Source organism: Macaca thibetana, chromosome 8 (assembly GCF_024542745.1).
Source record: "Macaca thibetana thibetana isolate TM-01 chromosome 8, ASM2454274v1, whole genome shotgun sequence".
NCBI classification, from domain to species: Eukaryota; Metazoa; Chordata; class Mammalia; order Primates; family Cercopithecidae; genus Macaca; species Macaca thibetana.
In genome coordinates this window covers 45,680,210-45,704,306 of record NC_065585.1, presented here as the reverse complement: position 1 = coordinate 45,704,306, position 24,097 = coordinate 45,680,210, and the positions used below count along the sequence as shown (strand labels likewise).

The window sequence follows — 24,097 nt, the reverse complement described above, 5'->3', positions numbered from 1 at the left end:
GAAATGCATCATTATGCAATTTCGTTGTTGTGCAAACATTATAGCATATGTGTATACAAACCTAGATAACATAGCCTACTCTACATTTAGGCTATAGCCCATCTATGGTAAAACATATTGCTCTTAGGCTGCAAACCTGTACAGAATGGAACTGTACTGAATACTGTAGACAATTGTAAGTTTTGATAAGTATTAATTGTTAATAATGGCAAGTATTTTTTTTTATCTCAAATGTATCTAAACATAGAAAAGGTACAATAGAAGTATGGTATTAGAATCATATGGGACCACCATTGTATATGCAGTCTGTCACTAAGTGAAACATTGTTATGTAGCACATAATGTATTTTGAGATTCTGTTGTTAGATGTGTATATACCTATAATTGTTAGGTTTTACTAAAAGTTGGCCCCGTTTATTATTATGAAATACCTGTCTCTGTAATACTTCTTGTCTTAAATTAGTTTCTATCTGTTATTAATTATAGCTACTTCAACTTTCTTATGGTTGTGGTTTAATAGTATACCTCTTTCCATCTTCTTACTTTAACTTAGTTTTGGTTTTGAATGAAAGTGTTTCTAGTTTAAACAGTATTTTGTTAATCTTGCTATTTAACGCAGTCTGACAATCTCTGATTTTTAAATGCGGCTTTTAACATTTTCATTTAGTGTAATAATAATATATTTGAACTCACTTGGTAATTTGCTATTCGTTGTCTGTTTTTCCTGCCTTTTTTGTTACTCTGTTCCCCTTTTACTACTTTATGTGCTTTGTATCTGTATTTTAGTGTACCATTTCATTTTCTCTATTCATTTTTTTACTATGTATATTTTTAATGGTGGCTCTGGGAACTGTATTATGACTTGAATTTACATTCTACCTCAGTTAAACTCCTAAATTAATTCTGGTGAATTATGGAAAATTTGTTCTAATTTATATCTAATCTTTATCCCCCTGTATTGACACATATATTATATCTACATGTAATATAACCCAATATTACAGTGTTATAAATGTTGTATATATTCAGTAGCATTTTCAAGTACTTAAGAGGAGAAATGACGAATACTGTATCTGTAGAGTCTTCATATAACCCAAATATTTGTTATATCCAGTGCTTTTTGTTTCTTTCTGTACATTGGAGTTAACACCTGAAAGATTGAAGGACAAGGTGTTTCTGGTAAGGAAGATCTGACACCATTAAATAATCTGAGTGCTTGTTTATGAGAGAATATCTTTGTTTCACTTTTAGTTTTGAAGGATAGTTTTACTGGATATAAAATTATTGGTTGACAGGTTTTTTTTTTCCTTCCTTGGTAGTGTTACCAGTTTCCACTGATAGTATTGCTGAGTGTGGACATTGTTCACCACTTCAAATCAAGTGACCTCTCTTTGATCATGGCAGCAATGCCACCAGTCCTCATAGCTTGCCTTGTAGAACCTCCTCTGTGGTAGAGATAGAAATGGCCTCATGCAAGAACATCACAGATTCTCACTTTTCTTATCCAAAGTTCAACAGTTCTTCAAGCATAAATGCTTTTCTCATTATTTTAATCCCAAAGTGCTGAAATGGTTGTGTTTTTTGTTAAATGTTGTATCAACTATATCTAGCTTTGCAGTTTATTTTTGGAAAGATGATTTTTTAAAAACTGCTTATTTGGCCATAACTGCAAGTCTAACCCAAATTCTCTTCTTTTCTCAAGCTACTTCATATATTACTAGTTGGTTTTGTTTTGTTTTTTTTTTAAATATTTAGCCTGGAAATGATTGCATTTCACTGTCTCCTTAGATTGGCCCCATTACAAGTAAGGAAATGCAATGCATTGTGACCTATGCAGAAAGAATTACTGGTGACTGCTTTATACTGAAGACAACTGTGGGTGTGGTAGGCAGAGTTTGTGCAATGAATAGCACAAATGTATAATTACATACTCTCTCAGATTTTCATTTTCATGAAATGAAGTCCAGCTTTGGATCTTTCCAACTCTGTGACATCTGAGGTTTTCTTCTTACGTTCCTGACGATATTTAGGAAAAATTACTTCTGACTTTCATTAATGATTTTGCAAGCTTTTCTAACTTATTTAATGTCTTTCCATTCCTTATAGTAGCTATGACAATTTTTTTTTTTTTTTACCAATTTCTTTAAGATTGTCTAATTGTTTTCCCTACTCAACAGGCAACCTTCATATTACTTCAGTGGAAGCGAGTGAAAGCATTGACAGTTTCTCACCCAGACCCATCGAATTCCTAATAAAGAGCCTTTGCAATTATCATAGAATATTTCTCTTCCAAATAGTTCCACAGTTCACTCTTCGAAGAATTCCACTTTCTCATAGAGACCTTACTAGAGTATGGTATCTTAAAATGACACCACCATCAACTGGTGTCCCATTACCCTGCTAATTGTTCTCCAGAGCTTTTATCAACATTGACGTACTAAATATCAGTTGATTAATAGTTGATTATCTTTCTACCACTAGAATGCAAGCTCTATGAAAACAATGAGTGTGCATTGCTCAGTGCTGTGTCCCTAGATCCTAGAATGAGGTCACATAATTTTAACTCACAATATTTGTTCAACAAAAGAATCTACCTTACTAGAAGCAATCCTTATACTGCCGCCAATGCTTAAGACCCAGCCATTTTTACTCATTCATTCCCCTCCCTCCCTTCCTCCCTCTCTCCCTCCCTCCCTCCCTCCCTCCCTCCCTCCCTTCCTTCCTTCCTTCCTTCCTTCCTTCCTTCCTTCCTTCCTTCCAATTTCCTTTCTTTCAACTTCCTAACTTTCCCCTCCTCCCTCCCTCCCTCCCTCCATCTCTTTCTTTTGTGTACTATATGCTATGCACTGTATTTTTAGAGAACTTGCTTATAAACTCTTTATTTTCCCCATGTTGGCATGTAAGAATATCAAGATATCTTTTCACCTTATCCAATCAGGACAAAACCTTTTAGCTGTCAAATCAAATAGAACTTTTTAAAATTCTTGACATCATTGCTTGATTCCTTCTTGAATACCTTCCTAACTTCTGGATAACCACTCTCTTTTGGTTTTCTGTGGATCTTGGCCATTCTTTCTGAACATTCTTCATGGGTTCTTTTTCCCTTTCCTCTGCCTTTCTCTTAAACACAGGTATTCTTCCTATGTACAGCTTTCCTAAACTTTAGCTATCATCATTCACTGATAGTTTACAAATCTGTAAGATTTTCACATGCCTGACTTCTTTGTTCTTTTCTTATATGCCCAGATACCCATTTTAGCTATACCTGTACTAATGTTAAGGACTGAATATTTGTGTTCCCTCAAATTCATATGTTGAGCCCTTAACATCCAATGTGATGGTTAGGAGGTGAGGCATTTAGGAGGTATTTAGGTTTCTGTGACATCACGAGATTGGAGCCAGTGGGATTAGTACCTTAAGAAGAAAAGGAAGAAATACCAGAATTTCCTCTCTCTCTGTCGTGTGAGAACACAGCAAGAAGGTTATCTAATTGTTTTCCAGCTTCAGAGAGTGTTCTTACCAGGAACCAAATCTGCCAGCACCTTGATGCTGGAATTCCCAGAACTCTTAGAGATGAATGTCTATTGTTTAAGTCACTAGTCTATGGTATTTTGTTATACCAGCCTCTGCTGACCACAAGACAGCTATCCATTCCATGGCACTGATGTTACTGATAGGATCTTGTCTTATAGAGTAGTAGGAGTCTTCAATACCAATTTACCCTAAGTCACACATTGTTATAATATTCACATTTTTAGCAAAACTATAGGGTAACTACTAATACCTTTGTTGTCTGAAGGGCAGTGCTATTCTTTTCAGTCCCTTCTTCTTTTAAAAGCAGTGATTATTCTAGTTTTGCATCGTTTACTATTGAAATAATGTTTTAGACAATCTTAGAGGATTGTATTTCTTTATGAATAATGAAATGTTGATGAACAAGTCATGATTAAACCAGTAATGACTTTCAGAAGTAAATAATAGTTTTATTAGTAACATGGATTTCTATATGTAAAAGATTTTTCACAAATTTGAAATCAATTATCTTATTACTATCATTATTATTATATTTTGTACATACAATACATTTCATATTTCCTACAAAACAGTATTCCAAATGTAGAATCTTAGTTATAGCACAAATAAAACTGTAGGTTGCTCATTTTCATTTCCTTTCTTTCTATGCCTTTCAACTGTCTTCCTCTTCTATGAAGATGGGCTAGATATCATTTATAATGTCTTGATTTTTTTTGAAGTATCTATTACTTAAATTAACATCACTTAGAATTAACAAACATTTTATCTTAACTGTCTATTTTATTTTATTTTAAGATGGAGTTTCGCCCTTGTTGCTCAGGCTGGAGTGCAATGGCATGATCTTGGCTCACTGGAGCCTCTGCCTCCCATATTCAATAGATTCTCCTGCCTTAGCCTCCTAAGTAGCTGGGATTACAGGCATACGCCACCACACCTGGCTAGTCTTTTTGTATTTTTAGTAGAGACAGGTTTTCTCCATGTTGGTCAGGCTGGTCTTGAACTCCTGACCTCAGGTAATCTGCCTACCTCGACCTCTCAAAGCGCTGGGATTACCGGTGTCAACCACTGCTCCCGGCCTTAACTGTCTTTAAATAAGTTAAGTGCTAACTAGTTTGGGCTAACACTCTCAGCAATTTTGGCCTATTTAAATTTGTAGTACATCTTTCTCTCAAGTGTTACACTCACAATAGGTGGTAGAATGTTCCTGGTTATACTAGTTCATATTTGAAATACAAACCTGCCTGAGTCTTACTGGTTTGTTGACTGTAAGAGAAAAAACTGGGAGAAGAGGAAGGCATTTTTTTGTTGTTGATGCTTTTGACAAACATTCAGTGACTAAGGTAATGAAAACAAGGAAAACTGAGGAAAGTGTCTCCAACATTGACCAACATTCTTTCTGCATTTGCTAAATGGATATTTGTAAGGTGACTCAAACTGGCCTCAAGTACATACACTTTTTTTCTGTAGTAGAGTGTTTTTTGAAAGGGAAAGACTGATTATCTTTCCAGAATATTGATTCCTCAAAAAAGATTGGGATCATAAATTATGTTTCTGTGATCAGGATTTGTATAAATAGTCACTGTTCATTAACCGCAACATTGACAAAAACTTTTTTTTTTAATATCTATATTATTAAAATTATTTTTGTGTCGTGTAAACTATAATCTTCTGATTATAGCATGGTGTAAAATCGGCAACATGTGATACAATATAAAGAAATCCACTGTAATTTTCTTTTTAAGTTTCACTCAATTGTAAGTTAATATGTTCCTTTGGGGACCTCCTTCCTGCTCCACCCCTTGGCGTTGACACGTGTAATGCATAGTCTCACTGATTGTTCTTTATTTATTCAATTTGTCCCAAAGCTTTCTGTCATATTCACTTTCTTTCACATTATTTGTTCCGAATTACATCAGTGTTTGGTTATCATTTTCTTGAGAATTGTTTTGTTTGTATTCTTTTCTCTAATGATAATATAGAGGGGTAACAAATTCACATACAAATGGGATTCTCAATGTTCCTGCTTTGTTCTTTTTTTATTATTCTTTAGACATTTTGTTTGAAAATGTTTAAATTCTGCCAGCAATATTTTCTCTGAAACAAAAGACTTAGATTATAGCATTACAACTTTCCAAGTACAATAAAAATCTTAATCTCGAAGGTCAGCCCAGATTGATAGAAAACTACGTGAAGTTCTCAGAATAGTATGTGGTTCTGGCCAGTCATGGATGTCTGAACATATTTTATGGAGTACCCAGAACATTATTTTGCCAGTATTATAAGTCGATAAGGTATTTTTATTGTGGTGTGTGTGTATGAAAGGAGTACTTGTGCAATTAATGTGTTTTGTGAATTTTTCTCATAGTGGGAAATTGTGGAATTTTTATCATTGTATGTTAACATCTCATCTTCTAGGTATAGTGTGCTTTTTAAAACAATCTGTATGCTAAATAAATGGACATTAAGTAGTACCTTAAAAGGTGTATTTTTTTTTTTTTAGGAGTTAGAGTATGATATGCCCAATTTCAATTTCTTAATCTGATTCCAAAGAAGCAGCAGAAATATAACTGTGATAGTACCTGTGTTATTTGGGATTTTAAAAAATTTAACAAATTTAAATTTTGTGCTCTTACATCCAACATAACCACCATTTGGCATTTCTTGGATAAAATAAGGTTTGAAAAAATATATATAGCTCACTACCAGCTTTAAAATATGTAATCTGAAATCATTCCAAAATATTTTAAGACAAATTTGGCAGAGCCTTTATTTTTAAATAGCATGGAATTTGATGTAGGTTTTAAAATAATTTTAGAATTAGTTACAGATGATTTAGTTTGTCGTTCTTCCTAGGGGGAAAAATATTTTAAATCTTAAGACAGGCAAAGTACCATAGTGCTGACCACATATTATGCAGTTATCATTGTTTCCAGACAAGTTATTGTGAACTATGTTGCTAGGTTTATTTTATTATGCAAGTCTCAATTTCAAAGTTTCTAATTTTATGACAATTTTATTAACTATATTTGGTCAAGACATTTTTAATATTCAGACTTATAAGAATGTATCTTCTGGTACCTACTGAGTATTGAATATATATTTAGATTCCTCTAAAATATTTATAGTATGATCTACCTAGTAATTCACTTGGTATTTTTTCTTCAGTGAAAAAACAAGGTAAGACTACAAGTGCAGTGTGATCTCTGATCTAATCTCTGCCTGGGCACATCCATCCCCCATAGGGGGAAAAATATATATGAAGGAAATATAATTAAGTGTTAATAAAATTTATTATTGGGAGTGGCAAGATAGAAGGTAAATTATGAATGGTTTTGATATTTTCTTCTTACATAATTCAAAATTATCTGCAGTATGGTGTCTATTACCTCTCTAATTAGAAAATAAATGTCCTCAATTTGTTCTAACTTAATTGAATTACTAAAAATGATGTTCATGTTATACTCTCTGTACTGACAAACACTAGTAGAATTGTAAAGTCCAAAATACAAATGATATCAAATTAATATCACCATAATAAATGTTTTAAAATATTCTAATGCTAAATGGACTTTTAAAAGTTCAAAATTACTTTCCTATATTTACAAGAAATAAATGGCTTTATCTCAAAAGTTTATATTAATAAATTAATCTTACCTGAGATAAGTTAGTAAAAGCTCAAAGTATAGAAAGGGAATTTTGCTTTTAATCCTGAAGTTTATGAATGCCAATTTTTTTATCAAGTGCATTTTAATTAAAAATAACTCAAATGTAAGAATAATCTAGGGAACATATCAAAATTCATGCTGGTTCGTACCATCAGAGGTTTTGATTAAGAAAGTCTAAAGTCCTAGGAACCTCTATTTTAAACCAGCATCCCACATGATTCTGATGCAGGTGATCCAACAGACCATATTAGATTGTTTATTCTCTTCCTTTCTCATTCCATGGCAAGATCTATGGTCATTTTCAGTACCGTTGATAAAACCTTCATTTACGTAATTTGATCTGTTTTCTCTGGCCTCCAAGGTATGGCGCATTCCTCCCCAACAGTTTCACAATACAACAAACTAGGGTAAGGGAAGAAGTTGTTAGAACTTTTATTTTTAATTTTATCCCATATATTTAATTTATATTAATGTTTGGTTCGTAGTGTATATAATTACTGAAAGAATTTTAAGTAGCTTGTATATTGTTTAGCACTTTGGTCTCAGGAAAACTATTTTCACTTTGTATGATGGAGTATTAGTCATAAATGTTAAATGTTTTACATTTTACTGTCAAGTGAAAATTAATTGTGTTTTTGTTTGTGTGCTTCCCTATTCCCTTTTGTCCCCTATATCAGGTGATGCTTTTCCTTGGACGATCAGCTTACATCATTTCAGCATATATACCCTTCTTGGAAAACAAGTGACACTTTGCCTAGTGGAACCTATGGGTTGCACCTCCACTCTAGCTGTCACGTCTCAAAAACTACTTGCTACGGGACCTGATACACGACATTCATTTGTTGTCTGTCTCCATGTTGACCTAGAGTCACTAGAGATAAAATGCTCTAATCCCCAGGTTGGTACATTTGATTTATGAAAGGAAATTTAAAGTAATGTGATTTAAAAGCAATTGTTATCCTTTTTGTTGAAGGGTTTCTCTTCTCTTAAGTATCCTAAATTATTTTTAACTTGGCCATCAAGATCAGGGTGGTTAGATTAAGAATTGCTTTGAAGCTCTCTCAAGTTGTGTAATTTAAACTCTTCTGAAAATGTAATGGTGGCAGCACAAATGTATCTTTTGGCCGATGGCATGAAATCAGTTGCAGATGTAATGTTTTTAAACACTGAAGAACTATTTTACTGTTAAACTGGAAGAGTTTGTTGAACTGATCAAATGTAATTTTCATTCAGATTCTCACTCAGAACTTCTTTGCTTATGATGCAATATTTTTAAAAAGAAAAAGATTTCAGTTGTCATACACCAATCATGCTGTATCTTGTAATTTTACAGTTTAATGTGAATTCAGATCACCTGTGTTTACACAAATAGTTGCATACAATGTAGCACTTGTTTACTTAACCTCAAATAGACTGTGTTATATTTTCTCTGTAGATTGTCAAAGCTGAATACTATTTAGAGTTATATTTTAAAATAATCCTTTTTAGAAGATTATTGGACACTCTAGGTCAATAGTGATAAATTTATATTTAACGTAGCATTAATTGTTATAAGCCAGTTTTTAAAGAGTGTTTTTTTAAGTAGGTTCAACTTAGTTGAGCTTGATGGCACATGCCTGTAGTCCCAGCTACTCAGGAGGCCGAGGCAGGAGGATCACTTGAGCCCAGAAGTTAGAGGCTGTGGTGTCCTATGATTGCACCTGGGAGTAGCCACTGCACTCCAGCCTGGGCAATAAAGCAAGACTCTTTCTCTCAAAATTTTTTGTTTTGTTTTAATTCACTTTAAAAAAAATTTTTTTTTATTTTTTATTTTTTTTATTATTATACTTTAAGTTCTAGGGTACATGTGCACAATGTGCAAGTTTGTTACATATGTATACTTGTGCCATGTTGGTGTGCTGCACCCATCAACTCATCAGCACCAATCAACTAGTCATTTACATCAGGTATAACTCCCAATGCCGTCCCTCCCCCCGCCCCCCTCCCCATAATAGGCCCCGGTGTGTGATGTTCCCCTTCCCAAGTCAAAGTGATCTCATTGTTCAGTTCCCACCTATGAGTGAGAACATGCGGTGTTTGGTTTTCGGTTCTTGTGATAGTTTGCTGAGAATGATGGTTTCCAGCTGCATCCATGTCCCTACAAGGACACAAACTCATCCCTTTTTATGGCTGCATAGTATTCCATGGTGTATATGTGCCACACTTTCTTAATCCAGTCTGTCACTGATGGACATTTGGGTTGATTCCAAGTCTTTGCTATTGTGAATAGTGCCACAATAAACATACGTGTGCATGTGTCTTTATAGCAGCATGATTTATAATCCTTTGGGCATATACCCAGTAATGGGATGGCTGGGTCATATGGTATTTCTAGTTCTAGATCCTTGAGGAATTGCCATACTGTTTTCCACAATGGTTGAACTAGTTTACAGTCCCACCAACAGTGTAACAGTGTTCCTATTCCTCCACATCCTCTCCAGCACCTGTTGTTTCCTGACTTTTTAATGATTGCCATTCTAACTGGTGTGAGATGGTATCTCATTGTGGTTTTGATTTGCATTTCTCTGATGGCCAGTGATGATGAGCATTTTTTCATGTGTCTGTTGGCTGTATGCATGTCTTCTTTTGAGAAATGTCTGTTCATATCTTTTGCCCACTTTTTGATGGGGTTGTTTGTTTTTTTCTTGTAAATTTGTTTCAGTTCTTTGTAGGTTCTGGATATTAGCCCTTTGTCAGATGAGTAGACTGCAAAAATGTTCTCCCATTCTGTAGGTTGCCTTTTCACTCTGATGGTAGTTTCTTTTGCTGTGCAGAAACTCTTTAGTTTAATTAGATCCCATTTGTCAATTTTGGCTTTTGTTGCCGTTACTTTTGGTGTTTTAGACATGAAGTCCTTGCCCATGCCTATGTCCTGAATGGTACTACCTAGGTTTTCTTCTAGGGTTTTTATGGTATTAGGTCTAACATTTAAGTCTCTAATCCATCTTGAATTAATTTTCATATAAGGAGTAAGGAAAGGATCCAGTTTCAGCTTTCTACTTATGGCTAGCCAATTATCCCAGCACCATTTATTAAATAGGGAATCCTTTCCCCATTTCTTGTTTTTCTCAGGTTTGTTAAAGATCAGATAACTATAGATGTGTGGTATTATTTCTGAGGACTCTGTTCTGTTCCATTGGTCTATATCTCTGTTTTGGTACCAGTACCATGCTATTTTGGCTACTGTAGCCTTATAGTATAGTTTGAAGTCAGGTAGTGTGATGCCTCCAGCTTTGTTCTTTTGACATAGGATTGTCTTGGCAATGCAGGCTCTTTTTTGGTTCCATATGGACTTTAAAGCAGTTTTTCCCAATTCTGTGAAGAAAGTCATTGGAGGCTTGATGGGGATGGCATTGAATCTATGAATTACCTTAGGCAGTGTGGCCATTTTCACGATATTGATTCTCCCTATCCATGAGCATGGTATGTTCTTCCATTTGTTTGTATCCTCTTTGATTTCACTGAGCATTGGTTTGTAGTTCTCCTTGAAGAGGTCCTTTACATGCCTTGTAAGTTGGATTCCTAGGTATTTTATTCTCTTTGAAGCAATTGTGAATGGAAGTTCATTCCTGATTTGGCTCTCTGTTTGTCTGTTACTGGTGTATAAGAATGCCTGTCATTTTTGCACGTTAATTTTGTATCCTGAGACTTTGCTGAAGTTGCTTATCAACTTAAGGAGATTTTGGGCTGAGATGATGGGGTTTTCTAAATATACAATCATGTCATCTGCAAACAGGGACAATTTGACTTCTTCTTTTCCTAACTGAGTACCTTTATTTCTTTCTCTTGCCTGATTGCCCTAGCCAGAACTTTCAACACTATGTTGAATAGGAGTGGTGAGAGAGGGCATCCCTGTCTTGTGCCAGTTTTCAAGGGGAATTTTTCCAGTTTTTGCACATTCAGTATGATATTGGCTGTGGGTTTGTCATAAATAGCTCTTATTATTTTGAGATACGTTCCATAAATACCGAATTTATTGAGCGTTTTTAGCATGAAGTGCTGTTGAATTTTGTGGAAGGCCTTTTCTTCATCTATTGAGATAATCATGTGGTTTTTGTCTTTGGTTCTGTTTATATGCTGGATTACATTTATTGATTTGCGAATGTTGAACCAGCCTTGCATCCCAGGGATGAAGCCCACTTGATCATGGTGGATAAGCTTTTTGATGTGCTGCTGGATCTGGTTTGCCAGTATTTTATTGAGGATTTTTGCATCCATGTTCATCTGGGATATTGGTCTAAAATTCTCTTTTTTTGTTGTGTCTCTGCCAGGCTTTGGTATCAGGATGATGTTGGCCTCATAAAATGAGTTAGGGAAGATTCCCTCTTTTTCTATTCATTGGAATAGTTTCAGAAGGAATGGTACCAGCTCCTCCTTGTACTTCTGGTAGAATTCAGCTGTGAATCCATCTGGTCCTGGACTTTTTTTGGTTGGTAGGCTATTAATTATTGCCTCAATTTCAGAGCCTGCTATTGGTCTATTCAGGGATTCAGCTTCCTCCTGGTTTAGTCTTGGGAGGGTGTAAGTGTCCAAGAAATTATCCATTTCTTCTAGATTTTCTAGTTTATTTGCGTAGAGGTGTTTATAGTATTCTCTGATGGTAGTTTGTATTTCTGTGGGGTCGGTGGTGATATCCCCATTATCATTTTTAATTGCGTCTATTTGATTCTTCTCTCTTTTCTTCTTTATTAGTCTTGCTAGCGGTCTATCAATTTTGTTGATCTTTTCAAAAAACCAGCTCCTGGATTCATTGATTTTTTGGAGGGTTTTTTGTGTCTCTATCTCCTTCAGTTCTGCTCTGATCTTAGTTATTTCTTGCCTTCTGCTAGCTTTTGAATGTATTTGCTCTTGCTTCTCTAATTCTTTTAGTTGTGATGTTAGAGTGTCAATTGTTGATCTTTCCAGCTTTCTCTTGTGGGCATTTAGTGCTATAAATTTCCCTCTACACACTGCTTTAAATGTGTCCCAGAGATTCCGGTATGTTGTATCTTTGTTCTCATTGGTTTCAAAGAACATCTTTATTTCTGCCTTCATTTCGTTATGTACCCAGTAGTCATTCAGGAGCAGGTTGTTCAGTTTCCATGTAGTTGAGCGGTTTTGATTGAGTTTCCTAGTCCTGAGTTCTAGTTTGATTGCACTGTGGTCTGAGAGACAGTTTACTATAATTTCTGTTTTTGTACATTTGCTGAGGAGTGCTTTACTTCCAGTTATGTGGTCAATTTTGGAATAAGTGCGATGTGGTGCTGAGAAGAATGTATATTCTGTTGATTTTGGGTGGAGAATTCTGTAGATGTCTATTAGGTCCACTTGGTGTAGAGTTGAGTTCAATTCCTGGATATCCTTGTTAACTTTCTGTCTTATTGATCTGTCTAATGTTGACAGTGGGGTGTTGAAGTCTCCCATTATTATTGTATGGGAGTCTAAGTCTCTAAGGACTTGCTTTATGAATCTGGGTGCTCCTGTTGGGTTCATATATATTTAGGATAGTTATCTCTTCCTGTTGAATTGATCCCTTTACCATTATGTAATGGCCTTCTTTCTCTCTTTTGATCTTTGATGGTTTAATGTCTGTTTTATCAGAGACTAGGATTGCAACCCCTGCTTTTTTTTCTCCATTTGCTTGGTAGATCTTCCTCTCTCTCTTTATTTTGAGCCTATGTGTGTCTCTGCATGTGAGATGGGTTTCCTGAATACACCAAACTGATGGGTCTTGACTCGTTATCCAATTTGCCAGTCTGTGTCTTTTAATTGGGCCATTTAGTCCATTTATATTTAAGGTTAATATTGTTATGTGTGAACTTGATCCTGTCGTTGTGATATTAGCTGGTTATTTTGCTCGTTAGTTGATGCAGTTTCTTCCTAACATCAATGGTCTTTACATTTTGGCTTGTTTTTGCAATGACCCGTACCAGTTGTTCCTTTCCATGTTTATTGCTTCCTTCAGGATCTTTTGTAGGGCAGGCCTGGTGGTGACAAAATCTCTAAGCATTTGCTTATCTGTAAAGGATTTTATTTCTCCTTCACTGATGATACTTAGTTTGGCTGGATATGAAATTCTGGGTTTAAAATTCTTTTCTTTAAGAATGTTGAATATTGGCCCCTACTCTCTTCTGGCTTGTAGAGTTTCTGCCGAGAGATCTGCTGTTAGTCTGATGGGCTTCCCTTTGTGGGTAACCCGACCTTTCTCTCTGGCTGCCCTTAACATTTTTTCCTTCATTTCAACTTCAGTGCATCTGACAATTATGTGTCTTGGAGTTTTTCTTCTCGAGGAGTATCTTTGTGGTGTTCTCTGTATTTCCTGGATTTGAATGTTGGTCTGCCCTACTAGGTTGGGGAAGTTCTCCTGGATGATATCCTGAAGAGTGTTTTCCAACTTGTTTCCATTTTCTCCCTCACTTTCACGCACCCCAATCAGACGTAGATTTGGTCTTTTCACATAATGCCATACTTCTTGAAGGCTTTGTTCATTTCTTTTTCCTCTTTTTTCTTTAGACTTCTCTTCTCGTTTCATTTTATTCATTTGATCCTCAATCGCTGATACTCTTTCTTCCAGTTGATCGAGTGGGTTACTGAAGCTTGTGCATTTGTCACGTATTTCTCGTGTCATGGGTTTTATCTCTGTCAGTTCGTTTATAGCCTTCTCTGCATTGATTATTCTAGTTATCCATTCTTCCATTCTTTTTTCAAGATTTTTAGTTTCTTTGCGCTGGGTACGTAATTCCTCCTGTAGCTCTGAGAAGTTTGATGGACTGAAGCCTTCTTCTCTCAACTCGTCAAAGTCATTCTCCGTCCAACTTTGATCCATTGCTGGCCATGAGCTGCGTTCCTTTTGAGGGGGAGTTGCGCTGTTAATTTTTGAATTTCCAGCTTTTCTGCCCTGCTTTTTCCCCATCTTTGTGGTTTTATCTGCCTTTGGTCTTTGATGATGGTGACGTACTGATGGGATTTTGGTGTGGGTGTCCTTTCTGTTTGTTAGTTTTCCTTCTAACAGTCAGGACCCTCAGCTGCAGGTCTGTTGGAGATTGCTTGAGGTCCACTCCAGACCCTGTTTGCCTGGGTATCAGCAGCAGAGGCTGCAGAAGATAGAATATTGCTGAACAGCGAGTGTTCCTGTCTGATTCTTGCTCTGGAAGCTTCGTCTCAGGGGTGTACCCCGCCCTGTGAGGTGTGGGATGTCGGTCTGCACCTAGTGCGGGATGTCTCCCAGTTAGGCTACCCAGGGGTCAGGGACCCACTTGAGCAGGCAGTCCGTCCGTTCTCAGATCTCACCCTCTGTGTTGGGAGAGCCACTGCTCTCTTCAAAGCTGTCAGACAGGGTCATTTGCATCTGAAGAGGTTTCTGCTGCTTTTTGTTTAGCAATGCCCTGTCCCCAGAGGTGGAGTCTACAGAGACAGGCAGGCCCATCTGCTGTGGGCTCCACCCAGTTCGAGCTTCCTGGTGGCTTTGTTTACCTACTTAAGCCTCAGTAATTTGTTTACCTACTTAAGCCTCAGTAATTGTGGGCGCCCCTCCCCCAGCCTTGCTGCTGCCTTGCAGTTAGATCTCAGACTGCTGTGCTAGCAATGAGGGAGGCTCCGTGGGTGTGGGACCCTCCCGGCCAGGTGTGGGATATAATCTCCTGGTATGCCGTTTGCTAAGACCCTTGGTAAAGTGCAGTATTAGGGTGGGAGTTACCCGATTTTCCAGGTGTTGTGTGTCTCAGTTCCTCTGGCTTGGAAAGGGAATTCCCTTCCCCCTTGTGCTTCCCAGGTGAGATGATGCCTCGCCCTGCTTCAGCTCTTGCTGGTCGAGCTGCACCAGCTGACAAGCACTGATTGTCTGGCACTCCCCAGTGAGATAAACCCGGTACCTCAGTTGAAAATGCAGAAATCACCTGTCTTCTGTGTCGCTCGTGCTGGGAGCTAGAGACTGGAGCTGTTCCTATTCGGCCATCTTGTTCTGGGGGTTTAATTCACTTTTTATGAAGCAGTATTAGTGATAAATGTTAAATGTTTTACATTTTACTCTCACGTGACAATTAACTATATTTTTGTTTGTGTGCTTCCTTTCCTTTCCTTTCCTTTCCTTTCCTTTCCTTTCCTTTCCTTTCCTTTCCTTTTCTTTTTTCTTTTCTTTTCTTTTCTTTCTTTTGACAGGGTCTTGCTTGGTCCCCCAGGCTGAAGTGCAGTGGTGCAATCACAGCTCATGCAGCCTCAAACTTCTAGATTCAAGCAGTTGTCCCATTTGAACCTCCTAAGTAGCTGTGACTATAGGCACATGCCACCACAACCAGCTAATTTATTTCATTTTTATTTATTTGTAGAACAGGGTATCGCTTTGTTGTCTGGGATGATCTTGAACTCCTGGCTTCAAGTGATCCTTCTGCCTCAGCCTCTCAAAGTGCTTGTTCATTTATTTTAGAATCAGTTGTGAATACTTTTGAATGATACTAAATATTTCAGTTTAATGGCCATTTGCCTTTCCATTATACCCATAGTGATATAGAAGAAAATAATCATGAAATGAGTTACCTTCTTTGAGAGTAGTCTTTGAGTGCTACTGCTAACGGTTGCTTTAAAGTGTTTTTAAAAGGAAGGGAAACTGTTATGTGTTGAATTGTGTCCCCGCAAAAATATATGTTGAAGTTCTAACCTTGTGTATCTCAGAATATAACCTTATTTGGTTATAGGTTTGTAACAGAAGTAAGTTAAAATGAGGTCATTAGGGTGACCCAATGTGACTGGTATCCTTATAAAATAGAAAAATTTGGTCATAGACTTATACAAAAGGAAAATGATGTAAAGATACACAGGGAAATTGTCATGTGAACATGGAAGCAAAGATTGAACTAGTGGAGCTGTAAGCCAAGGAACACCCAAGGTAGCTAGTTCCCACCAGAAGAAGCTAGGCAAGAGAGCCAAGGAAGGATTGTACTCAGAATCTCAGAGGGTGCATGGCCCTACTGATACCTTGATTTTAGACTGTAGCCTCCAATAACTTTGAGACAATATATTTCTGTTGTTTTAACCCACCCAGTTTATGGTACTTTGTTAGGCAGCTTTGCTAGATAGAATGTAGAGGAACAGATTCAACTTCTTTAGACCCTTTATCACAGAAGTTGTTAAAAAGGAAAACATAAGAGATCTCTTAGCATGGCAGTATAAGTTCCCTCAGCCTATCTTTCCCACTGATTATTCCTATATACTCTAGGAAAAATTCAAAAACAAGCAATTGACTACCCCCACATAAATGCATGTTCTCAGCTTGTTTTAAAATAATTGAATTGCAAAACGACTTTAAGGCAGCTTTTAGAAATTTTTATGAGGTGTAAACAAAAGCATACTGAATGAAAAGGTAATAAATCTCAATTGAGGAATAAAAAGTATAAAAAGAATCAAATGGAATTTTAGAACTAAAAAATACAGTACCTGAAGGAAGAAAACCATATTGTGTGGGCTTAAAGGTAGCCTGGAGATGATAGAAGAAAGAGTTACTAAACTTGAACATAGATCAGTAGAAATTACTGAATTTGAAAAAGAAAGGAAAAAGGTTTTTTTAAAAAATGAACAGCGCTCCAATAGTTATAGAATAGAAAAGTCTAATGTTGTTTTCTACTTGGAGTTTCAGAAGGAGAGGAGATAAAGGATTGGGATAGAAAAAAAAAAAAAAGAGGAAATAATTACAGAAAACTTTGCAAATTTGGGGAAAGAGATAGTCTTTTACGCGTCCAAGAAGTTCACCTAATCCCAAACAGGATAAACCCAAAGTGACAAGCATTTGGACACATTGTGATTAAAATATTGAAAATCAATGATAAATTTTAAAAAATTTTGACAGCAGTTATAGGAAAAGACACATTCCATATAAGCAAACAATCATTTGAATGAGAATAGATTTCTCATTAATAATCGTAAGAGACGGAAGACATTGGAACAATATTTTGGAAGTGCTAACATAAAAGAACTGTTAACCTAGTGAAGATACCCCACAGAAATGAAAGAGAAATAAACCCATTTTTAGATGAAGGGAAGCTAAGAAAGTTTGTCACCAGCTGCTCTATTCTACAAGAAATGCTAAAGGAAATTCTTCAAGGTAAAGGAAAATGATACTAGATGTAAAATTAGATCTTCAGGAGTGAAGGAAAACCAACAGAAAGGGTAAACAGCTGGGTAAATAATTTAAAAAAACTGTTTAAAAATATGTATGATGCTTGAAAGCAAAAAGCATAACATTGTCTGCTGGTTTTTTCAGTGTATGTAGATGTAACATACAAGACAACTATAGCATTAAGGCTAGAGGAAGATGGAGTAAAAGGATCTATGGTTGCCAAGTTTCTACATATCATATGAAGTGGTACAATATAAACTCTTAAGTAGACTGAAAGATTAGGTGCGTATGTTTTACTCTCTTAGCCCAAGTAATAAGAAAATGCAAAAATACCAAAGGATAAAGCCAAAAAGCCAATGAGGAATTAAAATTAAATACTAAAAAATATTCAAAGAAGCCAAAAGAAGTTGGGAAAAAGTAACAAAAGGAACAAAAAATGGAGGGTAAAACAGTACAAAAAATAAAATAATAGAGCTAAGCCACATACATTAATAATTACATGAAATATTTATGGTCTCAATTAGGAATCTGCAAACTAATACACATAAGCCAAATTTGGCCACACTCATTTTTTACATATTGTCTATGGTTTCTGCCATACTATACTTGCAGAATTGAATAAAAGAGCAGTATGGCCCACAAAGCCTAGAATATTTACTCTCTGGCCCTTTACAGAGAAAGTTAACAAATTATCGCTCGAAACACTCCAAGTAAAAGGCAAAGATCTGTAGTTGGAAGTAAAGCAAGATGCTACTGTATAATTCCTAACATTGTATTTTACTTGAATATAAAGAAACAGATTATAAATAGATGCATAGTGAAAGATACACCATACAAACAGTCAGCATAAGAAGACTGGACTTACTTATTTTAATCTTAGATAAAATAAATAAAAAGCATGTTACCATAGATAGAGTGAAATGAAACAAAAATTAACAGAATGAAGGGAAAAGATAATTCTAGAATCATAGTAAGAAATTTTTATAACACCTGTTTCAGTAGTGGATAAAACAACTGTATTAAAAATAAATAATTGAAGATCTAGAAGATATGAAAATACTATGAACTCACCTTGATCTAATTGGCATTTATAAAACAGTATATCCAACAATCGTAGGATGCACTTTTTTACAGGTGTACATGGTCTCATTTTTAAGAGGATTAAAATCACATGAAAGTATTATTTGACCTCAGTCAAATTAGAAATTAATAATAAAATAGCTAGAAAAACTTTAAATATGTGGACATTAAACAACATGCTTCTAAATAATTTGTGGAACAAAGACAAAATTATTTGGGAAATTAGAAAATATTGAATGACACTAAAAAACCTGGATAAGCTAAGGCAGTGTTTAGAGGGAAATATAACTTTAAAGACATAATTAGAAAGGAAGAAAGATCTTAATCAGCCATTTAAGGTTCAACTTTAGAAAGCTAAGAAAAGAACAAGAGAAACCCAAAGTAAGTAAAAAGAAGAAAATAACAAAGATATGAGCAGAGATGAATGGAACAGTTAACAAAAATGAGCAAGAGATAGAAAATTAAAACCGTGAACTGGTTCTTTTAAAAGATCAACAAAATTGACAGTTCCGTAGCTGTACTGAAATAATAGAGGGGGAGGAAAAAATGCAAACTACTAATATCATGAATAAAGAGTTGTTGATAACATTAAAAGCGTAATAAAAGAATAATGAACAACTTTATGCCAACAAATGCAACAACTTACATGAAATGGAAATTTTCATTGGAAAAGAATTCCGTCAAAGTTGACACAAGAAGAAAAGAGCAAATCCAAATAGCTGTATATCTTTTAACAAAATTGAATGTGATGTCAAAAACTTTCCCATGGAGAAAACTTCCAATCTAGATGGACGAATTCTATAAAATATTCTGGAAAAAATAACATAAATGTTACACACATGTTTTCCCAGAAATAAAGGCTGAAGCATCCTTGCCCAATTGGTTTTATGACGGTAGCATAACTCTAATAACAAAACTTCAAAAAGATTTTACAACAGAAGGAAATTAGGTATTAATATCCCTCATGAAATTGATACATAAATTCTTAACCAAATGTTAACAAATCAAAGATAACAATATCTAAAAAGCATAATATATAATGGCCAACTAGGAGTTATCTTAAAAATGCAAGTTTGGTTTAACATTCAAAAGTCATTCAATATAATTTACCATAATAACAAAACAAAGGAGAAAAATCATACGATCATCTCAATAAATTCAGGTGAAACGTTTGACAGAATTCAACATGCATTCATGATGAGAAGTCTCAGCAAATTACAAGTAGGAGGTAACATTCTCAAACTTATAGAGATCATATAAGGGAAAACAATGGTAAATATCATACATAATAGTAAAATATTGAATTGTTTCCCACTGAGATCAGGAAAAAACCCATGATTTCTGCTTTCAACTCTATTCTGTATCATATTAGAGTTCCTAACCATTACAATAAACCAAGAAAAATTAATAAAAGATATAAAGATAAGAAATGAAGAAGTAAAACTGTTTACATATAACATATTTTATAGAAAACCCCAAAGGAGTCTAATACACTGTTACTAAAACTAACAAAACTCACCAAGCTTTTATGAGGCAAAGTTAATGTATTAAAACTGATTGTATTTTTATGTACTAGCAGCAGACAACTGGAAAATGGAATGAAATCACTTTCACTCTTTACTAAATCCAAGAAACATAAATGAATAAATCTAACAAAAGATACCTAAGACCTCTATCCTGAAAACCATAAAGCATTGCTGAGAAAACTTAACGCCTAAAAGAAATAAATAGATATATCTTCTCATAGTTTGGAAGACTCAAATCGTTGATGGCTTATTCATCTTGATATTGGGCATAATCAAGTTTAAAAACAATAATTTTTGAAGGACACATTGAGATAGCAGAAAGCCAGGCATTTGGAGAAGGTATTTACAAGACATTTTTCAAACAATGGACTGTTATCCAAAATATTTAAGTATTCTTTTTCTTTTTGTTTTTCTCTTTTCTTTTCTCTTCTCTTCTCTTTTTTTCTTTTTCTTTTTCATTTTCTTTTCTTTCTGACAGAGTCTCCCTCTGTTGCCCAGGGTGGAGTGCAGTGATGCGATCTCAGCTCACTGCAACCTCCTCCTCCTGGGTTCAAGTGATTCTCCTGCCTTAGCCTCCTGAGTAGCTGGGATCACAGGTGTGTGCCACCGCACCTGGCTAATTTTTGTATTTTTGTAGAGACAGGGTTTCACCATGTTGACCAGGCTGGTATCAAATTCCCGATTTCAAGCGATCCACCTGCTTCGGCTTCCCAAAGTGCTGGGATTACAGGTGTGAGCCACTGCGCCTGGCCTAAAAATTCTACTCAATAACATGAAGATGAACAATAAATGATAAACATAAAGACAGATAATGGGGAAAAGACTTGAACACATACTTCACAAAATATTTATTTGAATAGTCAATAAGCATATGAAAACATGCCCAGTATCATTATCAGGGGTAAAAACATCATGAAGAAATAGAAATACACACCTATTAGATTGGCTTAAATAAATGATAGACTCAACATGTGGACCAACTGGAACTCATCGTACACCTCGTGTGAGAATGTAAAAATGATGTAACAACATTGGAAACCCCTTGGCAATTTCTGAAAAAGTTCGGCACACACTTAGCATACAACCCAATCATTTCTCCCTATATATTTCCTCTGAGAAACAAAAATGTATGTCCACAAAAGGTCTTTTACACAGATGTATATAGCAGCTTTATTTGTATAGCCCCAAACGGGGCACAGGTCACATGTTTATCATCAGGTGAATTAGTAAAAAAATTATGGCCTACTCATACTGAGGTAATACTAGTCAGCCATTAAAGGGCTGAATTATTGATAAAATGCAAGATCATTGATGAATCTTGTAATCATTATGCTGACTGAAAGAAGCCAGGTGGAAAAAGAGTACTTACTGTATAATTCCATTTACATAAAATGTTAAGATATGCAGATTACTATTAATATATAGTGATAAAATGTAGGTTACTTGTTGCCTGGAAGCAGGACAGGAAGAGAGAAGGAAGAGAGGGTGACAGGAAGAGGACCTATTACAAAGGGATATGATGATATTTTTGGAAGATATAGAAGTGTTGTTTTTCTGAGGTCATAGTTTATAGTTAGTGGTAGCTCAGTCTCTCTCTAAAGCTACATATAATAGACAGCCCCGTGCTACTTGGAGTTATCTACCGAAGTCCTTATAACTTAGGAAAAAAGATCATTGTAGCTGTGAGAGGATAGTCCTTCTCCACATGTTCTAGTTATCCATAGCTATCCTAGCTAACACAAAAAAAATTCTTAGACTCCACTCTTATTCATATTTTTAAAATTTACTTTGAGATACTTAATAGTTTTGTGATTTTTATGGTGTTAGTAAATCTAATACTTTGGCTCAAAACTAGAGTACTGGGTATATTCTCTAGATACCCACTTTGTTTGGAGCTGAGCTCAGATTTTGTTGTTGTTTAAATACAAACCAGCTCTAAGCAAAGTCATCAGCTAGATGGGGCTTGTGTTTGGCCTTGTATTTCCTTCCTATGTCTGCTCCTTCCCTGTTGTTCTTTCTTCAGTTATCTGGCTTCCAGGGCCACCTGGCTCCCAGTGCCTCCTTTCTCCTGTTCTCCTGATACCAAGGACCTTTTTTCTAGAATTGCTCCAAGGCTGAATGAACCTTGTGTACAGAGAGTTCATTTTTACCCAAAATGTAATAATTCTTATCTCTTTATGTAATTCTACTTTATAAATCTCATAAAATCCTTGGAGTTACTCAATAAATCCTCATAAACAAAATTGTGTTCAATTGTCACCACGTGATGTAACCAAAGTTGATCACAAGGTTGTTGGGAAGTCTGAAATATTTATGAAAATATTTTGTAAACACTGAAATGTTATATGAATATCATTTTGTTAGTGTAGACTGACTTTGATTAAAATGTGAGACCCTCTTTACAAATTGGTATGAACATCCCTGGTGAAATGTAGCAACATTCCTGAAGAGATGTGAAACCACAACATAACAGCACTGAAGAATCTATATAAATTAAAAGATTTGGTTAGGGATTAATACTCCTTGATATCTTCAAGTGACAGATTAACCTAAATTGTAATGACAAAACATGAGTCTCTAAATAAACCTCTTTGTTGTGAGTGATTGCTTTAGCTTATGCTTCCAGACTCTCTTTGGATGCTTTCAGAACTCAGAAGGATGGCTTGATTTTTTTTTTTGCCATATGCAGTAAGCAAATTCTTACTGAGCACTACGTGTAAGGCAGACATGAAGATGAATAAAACAAACACGCAAAGAATGTGATATCTACATACCTCATAATCCAACTGTTGAAAGCCGCAAGTAAACAACAAATATTGAAAGTATCACAAGAAAATACATGTATAATACCTTACATTCAGGGGAACTAAGATTTGATTAACTGCTTATTTCTCATAAGAAACCATGAAGGCCAGAAGAACATCTTTAGGGAAATAAAAAAAAATAAAAGGTCTCAATCAATTTAGAAGTTATTAATTAAGCAAAAAATAACTTTTATAAATGGAAACTAAAGAAAAACATTTTCAGAGAAAAGACTCACCATTAGGAACTGCATACAGGATGTACTAAAGAACAATTTTCATGCTAAAAGGAAATGACACCCGATGGCTGAGCATCTCTTCAAATGTTTATTGGCCATTGAATTTGCTCATTTGTGAATTGACAGTTTACATTAATTTATATTTTCCTAAATACTAATAAGATTGAGCATTTTTTCACATGTTTATTGTCCAGTGAATTTGCTCTTTTGTGATTTGTTAATTCATATCATTTAGCCAGTCTTCTATTAAATTCATTTTTCTTAGCAATTTGTAAAAGCTTTCTTTAGACTCTATAAATACAAACCTTATAACTGTAATGCAGTTGATTTGCCTTTAAACTGTTTGACATCTTTTGCCAGAAATGTTTAATCTTTCATAGTCAAAGATACCTATATATTCCTTGTTATTTTCTGGGTATCCTGTCTTAAAAGGAGTATCATGGACCCCTAAAATGAGCGCAGATATACACATGACCATAGAATCCTAAAATGTCTTACTGTTTTTTCTTTCAAAATTAATGGCTCAAAATTTCTTTCTTGTGCTTTCTCATTAATCCATCTGTTTTTGTTGTTTGCTTTTTGTTTTTAAAATATATTTGTTGTAAGGATGAGGTGCAAATGAATACTTCTTGTCCTTTTTATACCATTGGGCTAAAAGCTGTGAGTCTATTCTCAGAATATTGTATAGACCCATTAAGTTTGCATACTGAGGTATACGGTCAGGTTTGTGGGATTTTGACTGTAGCCAGTGTGTATGCTTCTTGATTACATTTTGTGGAAATAATTCCTACTTAAATACCTTTCTTTGGCGTATCCATTAGGATGACATCAGAATTGTGACCCTTGTACACTATTGAATTTATTTCATTGTTGCCTAGATACAGAACCCTCATATAGTTAGTGTACTTTAAAAATAGAGAAGGCTATGTATGTAAGGTAGGCTGAGAGCAAATTTATTATTGTATCAGACATTGCTGTCTGTCTGTTAGTCCTGGAACTTTCATTGCCGTTTAGTGTTCTTAGACACTGTATATTTATCTTGGTTGAATATTTGGTGCTTTAGTGACTGGAGGAGATTTCTGTTATCCCTTCCCTTCATCTTAACTATGTGACCAAAGTTACCGTG

At 35.3% G+C, this 24,097-nt stretch overlaps 1 protein-coding gene across 9 annotated transcripts in view; it reads left to right on the top strand.

The window, feature by feature from the left end:
- The window catches only part of VPS13B (vacuolar protein sorting 13 homolog B), an 859,202-nt gene that overhangs the window by 435,160 nt on the left and 399,945 nt on the right, over positions 1-24,097 (top strand). For all 9 annotated transcript variants that reach the window (XR_007728201.1, XM_050801187.1, XM_050801183.1 and 6 more), the window contains one exon: positions 7,877-8,097. Coding sequence is in view for 8 of the 9 variants with exons in the window: in XM_050801187.1 (XP_050657144.1) it covers positions 7,877-8,097 (221 nt within the window). In the remaining variant the exon portion in view is untranslated. The remainder of the gene's footprint in view (positions 1-7,876; positions 8,098-24,097) is intronic.